Source organism: Xiphophorus hellerii, chromosome 18 (assembly GCF_003331165.1).
Source record: "Xiphophorus hellerii strain 12219 chromosome 18, Xiphophorus_hellerii-4.1, whole genome shotgun sequence".
NCBI classification, from domain to species: domain Eukaryota; kingdom Metazoa; phylum Chordata; class Actinopteri; order Cyprinodontiformes; family Poeciliidae; genus Xiphophorus; species Xiphophorus hellerii.
Genome location: NC_045689.1, coordinates 9732176 through 9744357, shown reverse-complemented (window position 1 = coordinate 9744357; position 12182 = coordinate 9732176). Strand labels below are relative to the sequence as shown.

General features: G+C 37.6%; 1 protein-coding gene across 1 annotated transcript in view; it reads left to right on the top strand.

Moving 5' to 3' along the window:
* Positions 1-11145, top strand: part of wdr95 (WD40 repeat domain 95) — a 28495-nt gene extending 17350 nt beyond the window's left edge. The window contains exons 17-31 of the mRNA XM_032545630.1: positions 90-195; positions 1309-1460; positions 1649-1751; positions 2287-2393; positions 2474-2553; positions 2631-2685; positions 2765-2810; positions 3131-3190; positions 6355-6517; positions 6592-6687; positions 6787-6845; positions 7976-8108; positions 8242-8281; positions 8691-8779; positions 10377-11145. Of these exons, the coding sequence (XP_032401521.1) occupies positions 90-195; positions 1309-1460; positions 1649-1751; positions 2287-2393; positions 2474-2553; positions 2631-2685; positions 2765-2810; positions 3131-3190; positions 6355-6517; positions 6592-6687; positions 6787-6845; positions 7976-8108; positions 8242-8281; positions 8691-8779; positions 10377-10594 (1507 nt within the window). The 3' untranslated portion in view covers positions 10595-11145. The remainder of the gene's footprint in view (positions 1-89; positions 196-1308; positions 1461-1648; positions 1752-2286; positions 2394-2473; positions 2554-2630; positions 2686-2764; positions 2811-3130; positions 3191-6354; positions 6518-6591; positions 6688-6786; positions 6846-7975; positions 8109-8241; positions 8282-8690; positions 8780-10376) is intronic.
* Positions 11146-12182: the final 1037 nt, after the last annotated feature.

The following is a 12182-nucleotide window of genomic DNA, read 5'->3' as shown; positions in this document are numbered from 1 at the left end:
AATTCAGATGGCCATTTTTCAGACAAGCATCATTAAAATTAAATTTACACCTCCTCCTCCTCCTACTGATTCAGTTAATTTCTCCTTAGAAAACCCACTGGTATTTTAAAAGGCCACTCTGCTCCCATTTTCTCCCTCTTCATCTCATCAGAGGATGGTCGGATCTTTTCTATCTCCAGGGACAACACTGTGAAGGTGATTCATGAGTTTTTCCATTAATATTTTAATTAAGATCGCAAATGTGGAACACATTTTAAAGATTTATATACAGACATTGCTAAAATAATACAGTAGTTGTAAAACACCTTATTTAATTATACTTGTTTTTGCCTAAAATAATCATGCATTTTACCTTTCATCTTTTAATCTAAGTCGTACATTTATAATACAGAATTAAAATTAAGTGTATTGATCCCCAAGGAAAAATGTCAATGTGTCAAATGCTATTTGACAATTACAAATATAAACATATCTGATGTAAAAAAATAATTTAAATACATGCAGAAATATGAAAATCAAACTTAATTATTATCTAAATAATAAGAAAATAAAATAAAAAAACTAGTGCAACTTGCAAAAAAATGTTTTTAACATTTACCTTTTGTATATTTTGTAACACTAATACTGTGCAGATGTCAATGGATTATAAATGAAAGACCAAAAGAAAGCATCATATAACTGTGAAGTGGAGCGAAATTCACTTTTCAACTTTTCTTCACAAATAAAAACTCTGAAACTGTGGCTTGCATTGGTATTCAGCTCCCCTGAGTCAATACTTTGTAGAAATACATTTTGCTGCAAGTTTTATAGGCCATGTCTCTTTACAGTGCTTGCCATTTTTGTCCATTCTCCTGTGCAAAATATCTAAAGCTTCATCAGATTTCATAGTGACCTTGTAGCCACTTGAAAAAAAAAAACCTTCACACGTCACTGGCAACCACCCAGTTTCATTGTGATTATGTTTGTTTATTGATTATCTCTAACAAATGTCTGAGGCCTCCTTGGAACAAAACAGTCATGTTTAGAGTGAGATTAAATTAAACAGGGGATCTCTGCTGATTCATTAGGCAACCTTTGAAGACAATTGCCTGCATTGGAATTTATTTGGACTAAAGGGGGCTAAGTACAAATTTTACAAATTATTATTTGTAAAAAATTATAATGTATTATTCCCTCTGCTTCACCTCCATTCACTACTTCTGACTTAAAATTTCTCCTAAATACATTGAAAATTTTACTGGTTTTAAATTTAGTTGTAGCCTTCGTCACATTAGTAAGTTTTTAAATCTCGCTGTGCTCTCACATCAGATTTGGCACATTGAAGATCAGTGTTGCCTGTTCACAGCCGACCCCACAGCCAGCGGGATTCATGGCGATGTATCTGCATGCTCCTATTCCCCTGCCATGAGATCTCTGTACATCGCAGCAGACTGCATAGCTGTTCTCCCCTTGATGTTGAGGTTGGTTGTCTTTGCCTTTACACTCAGTTCTCTTCTATTTCTAGATACCAGTGCACTTTAAAGTACATTGAAAATGTTCCGTGGATGAACTGATCTAAAGGGGATGACACATTTATATTTGATAGTGTCTGCTGCTCCCTGATCTTAATATCACTTTCATTGATTTTATCTCGTCTTTGCCCCGTCAGGCCAAAACCTCACAGTGGCATCTCTGTTTCTCATGATGAGGCTGTAATGTGCTGTGGCTACAGCGAGGAGTTCCGGCAGGTTGTGAGCTGCAGCGAGGAGGCTGTGAGTTAATAAGGGCTGCAAAAGTATTCATACTCCCTTTTACTTCTTTAACATTTTGCCACATTAAATTAGAAATGTTAGTATTTCTCCATACGACCACAATAAGCCATACGCTTCATAAAACTGGGCTTTATGGACAAGTGGCCAGAAAAAAGCTTTTACTTACAGGCAAAAACAGAAAGGCTAGTTTTGAGTTTGCCAAAAGGCATCTAGGAGATGCAGTGGATCTCCTATCTCCAGTGGATAACATTGGCAACCATTCAGGGTGGCATCTTGTGAGGGGAGCACACAAGATGATTGTTCCATTTTAATTCCAGGTAGCAAAACACAAAAAAAATGCTATGCGGTGTGAATAAGTTCACGGGGCACTGTACTTTGTTTTTCCCTTTCACAAAATGTAGTGGTTGTAATGTTAAAAAAAAAAATAGATTAAGGAGAAGCACATGAGTACTTTAGCAAGACACTTTCCTTTGGTGCAGAAACATACACTGTGATAAATAAAAAATTATGTATTTTATAGTATTTTTGGTTGTAGGTGGTGAAAGTCTGGGATTTTGATACTGGGCGGCAAGTTTTTGAGTTTACTGCAACACCAGACCTGACCAGCATCACCTGCATGACATTTGACATTAAGGGAAGAAGGTATGGATAAGGAATATTTTCCCTTTTATTAAAAAGAAAATTGTATGCATCGGTTTTATAATATGCTCTTGCTATTGTAGACTCATCACAGGAGGAAGTAATGGATACATAAAGGTATGGAACTTCAACAGTGGCCACTGTATAAAGACATTAAAGAAAGGTGGGTATAGTTTGTTTCATCGCTGTAGAAAAGGATAAATATGAAAATGTATATGTATTTTTTTCCTTTCCCATCAGAGGGTAAATGCCACCAGGTGTGTGACTGCACCTTTCTTAAAGTACAAGGAAATTCGTGAGTAATGATGTGATATTTGACAATTGTTCAATATAACATTGATTCCATGCTGAGCTTGTGCAATTTCTGTCTGAAGATATGTGGTTGCTGTCGGAAGAGACCGAAGGATTGACATTTACTCAGTGAGTAAATGTCAGAATCCAATGTATATTATTTCTGTGTTTGTATTTTGAAATCTTGTTCCAATAAGTTTTACAATTGCACAATTCTTCCTTTAGTTGATTTCATTTGCATTTTTGCATTGTTACTGGGAGCTGAACTTATTCAGAATACAATCAGAATTTGATTAGGAACTACTCAACCGAGAAAGCTGTGCACACTTTCATCTAACTCTTTTTTTTAAGATCAGGTTTTGTCCCCAGTGATTTTACTAATCCTTTCTATTCATACAGGGAGATAAAAAAGCTAAATGATTTTTACTGAATATCTGAATTTTTTTCAGGATTCTCCTGAGGAGCTTTATCATGTCCAGAGACCACAGCCTTCATGGAAAGACGATTTGGTGAATATAAGCAGAAAGTTGGTTCAGTAATAACTTTATTATTGATGTTCATGTGGACCAAAGCAATAATCCAGTCGGCTTTTACAGTTTTTTATGCCAAATAAAACAAACATGGAGCTCTTTTGTGCTGTGCATTTTGTACAAGGTAAAGATGAAATTTAATGTTTCATAAATGAATTACTATAGTGTTTACAGACATAATTATATTTTATTTAACTTGTTTGTGAATATAATTAAATCCATCTATGAGAATCCCCAAATCACTGCTTAATTCTCTCTTTTGAAGTACCCAGGTTAGTTGTTTACCATTCTCCTTAAATTAATTTTTAATAATGACAATTATCTCTAATTAGTGGTTTCTTGTATTTGCATCTTCTTTTTACTCTGAGCTCTAAAAAGCAGTAAACATTGATGCTGACTGAGAATTTGCTCTAAGTTATAACAGAGAAGCTCATTTGTACACATTGCACTGTGCAGGAGAGGTAAAGGCAATGCTCTACCTCCATTGTTTCAGTTGCCTTTCAACCTGAAGGACTTTTATTTAGATAAAGCGTCATGGCTCAGTCTTTGACACAGATTCACAGAGGACACTGTGTTTGAAAAATGTCCTGAAAATTGCATTTTCTCTGAGTGGAGAACTCAGAGAGGTTATGAAGAAAAACCTTTCTTGTTTTCTCTCTAGTAGAACAGCAATGAAAGGAATAAAAAAAACAGTGAAGGACTTTCATCACCGCTTCACTGTTTTCTTTTGTCCAAGATTATTTATTCCTTATTATGTATTCATGACTTCTTTGCACAGTCACTCCCTTTTACTTGCATAAAAACTTTTAATCCAGAAAACAAATATTGCTTTTGTTTGGATTTCTACTTCTTTTGTTAACTTTTTTGTAGTTAATGTGCTTCTTTTGAAATGACTGGATGTTCCAGTGTTCAATAAGGGTTGAAAACTCATAATGATCATCTTTGTGTGTTTAATTTTTGCATTCTTCCTACGAGATACTAATTTATTTTGTTGATCAAATTCACGAAAGCTTAAATAATATAAGTCTTGAGTTGGAAAACTGAAGTTAGTGAAAAGAAAATCCTCCAAAAACTAGAACCAAAAGAGTTTTGTAATTTCTGGGAAATACAAAATATTGAAGGAATTGATTTTTTTGACTTATTTGGTTGAATCATAAATACATTTCATCATAACTTATGTTACCAGCAGCAGAATTTGCAGCGAATTTTACCTCAAAAATCTTTTACTGTTTTGTTTTTTCTTGAGTAATTTCTTACATTTAAAACACAAAATTGCATATTTGAATTGACAAATATTGGATGAGTTATGCTTTATCAACCACCCAATACATTTTCTCAAGCGTCAGACAGCAGACTATGGTTTCTCTATCTGCTTTTGCCTCTGTAATGCATTTAAGTTATCTCTGTCTGCAGGCTGCTGCTCTCTCTGGAGGGAGAGCTGATTCTCACTAATGCTGTATGATCCATTGGTTGAGGTGACTTTCAGAGACCTCTTTTACATTGAAACTGGTGGTTAGATTCACCCACATATAAGCCCATTATCAGTTCAGAAATATTGCATTACCGTCACTGAGAAGCAAAGTGACCCCTTTGATTATCTACAGAGGGCCTTACTGAAACCTTTCATTAGTGGCTTGCAGGAGGAAGATCAATGGTTTGTTTTATATGTATGACTCTCCTTCCCTTTAGCCTCCATGTCTCACTCTCACTGTGAGTTTTTCTGTTTGGTTTTGTGAGCCCAGTTTCAGATCATTTAGTGTTAACCCAGCAAGCTCTTCATCCAGTTGTCGTACACTTGAACAGAATATATTAAGCACATTGAAGACTGGTTGGCATTTATTGCAATGAGAAAAAGGATATTTTCCATGACTGCCAGTTTGAAAAAAAGCAAATACACCTTTGCTACTTCCTATGGATTTAAGGAAAATAGCAGTTAAGTGATGCCAATTAAATGAACGTATTAATTATTATCAAGTGTGATCAAATCTGTAATAGCATATTACACCATGCCTAAATGAAAAGACATCAGCAATGACTATTAGAGAAGCAGTTATGCCTTCTGATCAATCCAGATAGGGTTATGAGGCCATTTATGAACAATCTGAAGCCTGTTACTCTGCAGTGAGAATGGTCATTGGAGTGGTGGGGAGGAAGAGTTAAAGGAGGAAGCTTTTTCTCTCTGAAAACAATATGACACTATGATTTAGTTTTGAAAAGTTGAATCTTAACAAACCAGAGAAGTTTGCTTTCTGTTATGTAAAACTAGTGTGAAATGTGAGGCCATCTTTTTGACAACTGAAGCTTGGTTGATATCAGCTCATCAATAGGGCAATGACCCCCAAACACAGCAGTAAATCTACAGCAGAATGTCTGATAACGAACAAAAACAAGGTGTTGCAAACCTCCATGATATCAAGCAATTTTGTAGAGAATAGTGTACCAAAGTTTCCCCACAACAATGTAAGAGATTTAATAAATCATACAGAAAAAACAATTTAAAATTATTTCTACCAAGCTACAAGCTATAGCATCATGATTTGTTTTGCCCATGGCTATAGATAAATTTAAATATTTTTCATCCAGCAATCTTTTCATCTGCACAATACGACAGAAATGTCTGTTTTTCAACAGTAACTTTGAGGACTATACCTTGTGTGCTTCATTCTATTAATTTCTTAAATGAAAATATTTTTGATTGACTTCGTGCTTGTTTTCTTTATTCAAAGATAAATGGGAAGGTGCACATCTTTAAACACATAAATTGGAAACTTAAAAGATAAAATAGTTACACCTGTTTTCTACACAAAAGACAGATGAAGTATGTCAAATGTTTGACATGCAGTAAACTATAAAATCTATACTTATTGCAGAAATATAATAATAACTCCTGAATAAATGTTCTGCTGAGTGTTTGATAACATTTTACCATTACCAACACAGCAGACTTTATCTTTTCTCTCCACAAGCTATTTTATGCTATTAAAAAGTTACTTTTCAGTCCATTTGAAGAGATTTCTTCTCCCCAGCTTAAATGCACTTTCATATTTTGTTACAATGACTCATTGTGATAAGAAAAATAGTCAAATTCAGAACTGTGGAATAAACTGAACTGTTTAAAAAGATGGGTTTTTGTCTGCCTGCAGCAAAATGGCCATACAGAGGACATCCTTTGTGTGGTGCAGTGTCCTCCCTCTCTTCTGGCCACCGGCAGCTACAATGGAGAGATCATAGTTTGGAACACAGATTCTGGGTCTATAAACTGTCGGTTTGTTGGACCTCTTTCAGCTGAAGATCACAACACTAAAGGTGATTTAGAAGCTATAAAGAGGGGTTGTACAATAAGATGGGATTAAACCTCTGAAATATTTTTTTAACAATAGGACTGGACACAAGTGTTCCAAGCATGATTTTTATCAGAAACTTAAGACTGATGCAGCTGTCTCCAACTACTGCTCTCCTGACATCTGGAGTCAGAGGTTAGCCTTGGAAGAAACGATAATAATACATGACTTCATTTTACAACTTTCCACGGTTTATTTCATCACAGCATTATTTATTCATTTGGTTTCTTAAAGGGTGGGTAAATCTCTGGGATGTGCTCAATGGACGGAAGCTTGTGAGCAGCTTCAAAGTTGTGAGACATTTAAAATTTATCTTTTCTTTTTCTGTATACATTTTTTTCTTATTTTACTTTTGTCTCCCAAATGGCAGGAAAAAGACATAGAAAAGCCATTATAGACTACTTTGCTTAGCATTACTATGTTTTGTTGAGAAGAACATGTAGATATCTTTCCTGCAGGTAAATATTGTGCATCTCATATTCTCTCTGGTTTTCGTGAGATGGGTGAAATATGAGGCACAGAGAGTTGCTAAAACTGAAATAAAAATGGTGCTTTGAGAAATTCCACTGATGAAAGAAACATTGTGAAAATGTTTAAAATTAAAATTAATGCTGCTAATTAGTTTCCCACCAGCCTTAGTTTAGGCAGGGTAAAAACTCACCTTTTAAATTTGAAATCTTTATCAGGACTTAGTAAGGATTGTTAAAGCTTAATTAGATTTTAAATCTAGCTAAATACAACCCTTCTATGAACAATAGTAAATTTCATATTACATATTACACTATTCTAAATAAGTCTAACTTGAACATGGAATCAGTGTGAAATTCTCCTTTTAAAACACTTCTTCAGTCTTTCATTGCAGTGGTAAAATTTGACCCAGTTTTCTTTGTGCAGTTTCATTTCATTGAACTCTTGGACTTTGCTTTGTTGCAACACTTTGCCTTTTTATAAATTTTTATTATTATTATTATTATTATTATTTTTGCCATACCCCTTTAGATTTTCAGGCATGCTTAAAGATAGTTTCCTGCCATTTGTGCTGACTGGTTGTGTTTAATCTTTATTGTATGTGAAACATTGCATTATTATGTCTGAACAATTTCGTATTTGTTTTATCTATTCAAAAGAAATTGTTCCAGAACTCATTTTATGTGTTCAGCTGTGACCTTTTAGAGAGAGGGATCTTTCGCCAAACTTTTTTTCTTTTTTTTTTTGCATGGTCTATTGGGAGTTCTGTCCCATCTTTCTCTCTTCTTATTCATAATGTTTTCTTTAATTTGAAAGATTGATTTGGAAAATAACTGTCTCTCTTATTCTATTAATCTTTGTTTTATAAAACTTAAATGACAATTACAGTTTGCATTAACGGACTCATATGTAATGCTTTTTGTTTTGGGTCTGACATTACATGTGTCCCACACAGTCGAAATATCAACAAAAAATAACAAAACTGTACATCACGGAGGAGAAGACACTGCTGTACGCTGCTGACAGGATGGGTTACATCTATATTTACAACATGGAGACGTTTGACCCAGAGCAAAGGTCACCCAGAGGTTGGCTTCCCATCTTCCCTCACTTTTGACTTTAATTAGGCCTGCAGTGAAACTGTGAGGATAGATATTGTTTATGAAACATTTTTCTCAGACTTTCTGTCTCTCCCTGTTGTGTTTTTAACAATTTACTCAGCTGAACATTGCTGGCGTGCCCACACCAGCTCAATTACCAGGTATGTAAAGTCCAAAAATACACAGTGTACCATAATGTTTGTTACAAAATCATCTTGTCAGGTGACTGGTTATGTTTTTTAACACCTAACTTTTAACTACCGGTAATTCCTCCAAATTGAGCTAATTATTTCCAGTTCACAGTGTCTGTAGAGGCAGCAGGATAATGTTGTTCTGCAGCTGTAGGCACGGTGTGGAACAGTGTGTGGGAAGGTCTTCAGCTGACAACATGAGCAGCCTGTGATGCTGCCTTTAAATGCTAACTAGAGTTGTCGGGTTTTCGCACTTTTTGAAAGCATTGCAAAATCTGACCTTGTTGTTGAACTCTGTGTGGATGATTGAATTTTCAATAAGAAAACTGCCATCTGTTGTTTTATCATGTTTTTATGTTGTTGTTTTTTTCTGGTCCAGCTTACAGATTGTCACCAGTGATCAAGTGGTGCTTACCTCATCCACTGACCACACTGTGAGGCTCTGGAGTGCATCAGGAGAATTCATCGGTGGGTGTCAACAGTTGCAATTCAGCCACTTATTCTGATCTGCTGTATTATTAACAATGACTTCCCAGCTGAACCTTTACCCCTTTGACCTAGACTATTTATAGTGCAAATCACTCACAGCATGTAACACACATTTTCAGTCAAAAATATTCCTCCTGTAGAACCTTCTATATCTTGTAATGCTACAGATACAAACATGGATGTATTTTGGGGGGATTTTATGTATGGAAAGAATGACGGTTTTTGAAACTTCAACATAAACCCCTTAAAAGATTTCCATTTGTACTTGGCCATTTAATCTTATGGCTCTTAAAATAAAACCCGCAACATGGTGGCGACATTTTCCTTCAGTCAGGATGGAGAACCTTGTTAGAGATCTTGGGAAGATGGATCATGGAGCTAAAATACTGAAAAATCTTGGAGGCTACAAAAGAATTGAGAATTGGGATAATGAAGGGGGGATAACTGTAAACACACAAAGCTAAAATGTGTTGGTGTAGGTCAAAGCATATGTGTGAGTTAAAATGACCTAGTCAAAGTAAAGACTTTAATCCAATTTAGACACTCTGGTAAAAGCTGAAAACTGATGCTCAAATACAGTGTTGATTCAATCTAACCAAGCTTTAATTGTTTTACACAAACAAATGGGCTAAAATGTCAGTGTTTAGATTTTCAAAAGTAGTCAAAATCTTAATTAAAATACATTCAACTTTAATGCAATAAGTTGGATCTTTAAAGTATTGAATGTGTAGGTCTGTCATATAAAATCCAATTAAAGTATGTTTAAATTTGTAGCTGCAAGGTGGTTGTATTGTGAAAAAAAAGTTAAATAAAATAAGGGTATGAATCCTTTTCCAGATGCAGAACATGTTAACCTGCCTTGCCTTGAATCTATTTTCAGTATTTGCATTTTGAGCAATAGATATAAAACTTACACCTGAATGGATTTCAAGAGCTTGAATAAAAGCAGCCAATAACAAAGCTCTGACTTTGTCACACTAGAGAAAGATCTGTTCAAACCTCTCAGCCAAACACGAATCAGTCATCAAGTATATAAATTAGGTGTCAAAAGCGTAAGAACATGAGCTGTGTTATCTCCTTTGGCAAGCCGGGAATGTGGCCGATAGGGAGAAGATTGACTGATCTCTCCAGATAGTGAGTTTAACAACTCTTGAAAGATGAATCCATACACCTTTAAAAAGAGCACAGCTGTTTATGATGCATGTTGCGATCCCACTTTGAACCATTTGTCAACTAAATACCACTCTATTGATTTTTGCATGATAACCAGGCTGAAGCAGACATTCTGCATTCAAAGAAATCAAACCCTTTGCATTGTTATTTTTAAATTAAGCTTCAGAAGTAAGGCAAAAGTCAGAAAAAAATTAATTAACCTTTAGTAGATTTATGAATGTAGAGAAAAGTTACATTTTTATCTAGGACAGCACAAAATGTTCTACACATCATAACACATTGCAGGGAAAGTCATTCAGAAATATGACATTTTAATAAGCTGCAGTTTTGCAGTCAAATTTGTTCAGCACCATTAAATGCAATTTATTAGAACATAAGTTAAAATGTGATTTTCCATCTGCAGGGACATTTGGCCAGCCTGAGATGTGGAGCATCCATATTCCCTCATCCTGGATTCATCCAGGTGTCCCCTATGAGGTTCTGATTGATCCTCTCAGTATGCCACATCATGATATTCTGAAGAGAAAGTCTCATCTCTCCGAAGCCATCAGTTCTGACGTGACTCCGACTGACAGAGGAGAACTAAAGGTGAACTGCAATATTTCAAAAATGATTACCTGAGCTCTTCCTTTTTTCGTTTCTTTTTTACTGTCACACTGCACCGATGATTCTTTGAATTTCATCAGTTACGCTGACAATGAGGGAGATTTAGGAGCACATTTCACCCAGAGGAATAGGAGTCTGGCCTGGATTATAACCATTTCAATAGAACAGACCGCTCCACACATGTACTGCCTGTTTAACACCTGACTCAGACTAAAAGAATGGATTGGTATTTGGAGGGACTGTATTTTCTGCTTTATTTCAGACTGTGTGAAGAAATTGACTGGAATACCAACATACCATCAAACAACTTTACCCTGAATGGCTTCTGGACCTTGGAGCAACTAAATACCTGTGAACCACCCAGACTCTCTCTCTGGTATTGATCCATTTATCAGCCTCATGAGGGAACTGTAATTAGCTGACTGAGATGAAAACATATATCAACATATAACATTATATCAAAACTAAGAAAGTGGCTCATTTGCAATGTTATGAATCAACTTATGTTTTGTTGTTTAACACAACTCGGATGCGGTGGAATAAAGCTGTGAGCGGACAAACCAAAACCCTGGTGACCTTTGACTTGGAGAAACACATTTCCACAGATGTCCATGTCAGGATCTGTGTTTTTCCGTGTTTAGTTAGAGTTTTTTGTGTCCTTGAGTCTCTTCGTTGTCCTGTCCTCCCCTTGATTGTTCCCAGGTGTGTCTCGTTCTGTGATTACCCTCCCGTGTATTTAACTCCACCTGTGTTCCTTGTTCCTCGTCGGGTCCTCGTCAATGTTAGCGTCTATGTTTCGTCAGTGTTTCCTTGTGCCTGCTTCTTGTTGCTGGACTTATTTATAATTAAAATCATCATCATATTCATCTTACCTGGGTCTACAGCGTCTGCCTCGCTAACCCGCACCACACCTCATGACAGAAGGACCCGACCAAACCGATCGGTGAGGCAGCTTAATATGGATCCAGCTGGATTAAAAATGTTCCCTCCTAAGAGGCAAACCGGACCGAGGCGGAGATCCAGCGGGGAGGAGAGGGCATTGGCGGAAGCTCTCGCCGACCTACAGCGGGAGCTTTTCCGGGGGACGAGATTGGTGTTGGCACCCCCCGGATACGGCCCCCGTCAATTCCTCCGTCCGGGAGGTCAGCGACGTGAGCCGCCGGCAGATCCGGCCCCTCGTCGCTTTCCGGAGCCACTTCCTCCGCTGTCTGCCCAGAGACAGCGACGTGAGCCGCCGGCAGACCCGGCCCCTCGTCGCTTTCCGGAGCCGCCACCTCCACGGTCAGCCCGGAGACAGCGACGTGAGCCGCCGGTGGACCCGGCCCCTCGTCGCCTTCCGGAGCTGTCACCCCCGCAGCCGGTTCCAAGGCTTCGCTGCGGCTCGCCCCCGCGGCCGGTTCCAAGGCTTCGCTGCGGCTCGCCCCCGCGGCCGGTTCCAAGGCTTCGCTGCGGCTCGCCCCCGCGGCCGGTTCCAAGGCTTCGCTGCGGCTCGCCCCCGCGGCCGGTTCCAAGGCTTCGCTGCGGCTCGCCTACGCGGCCGGTTCCAAGGCTTCGCTCCGGCGCACCCGAGGCCGAGTCAGCCGGCGTTCCAGCCGGCGCACCC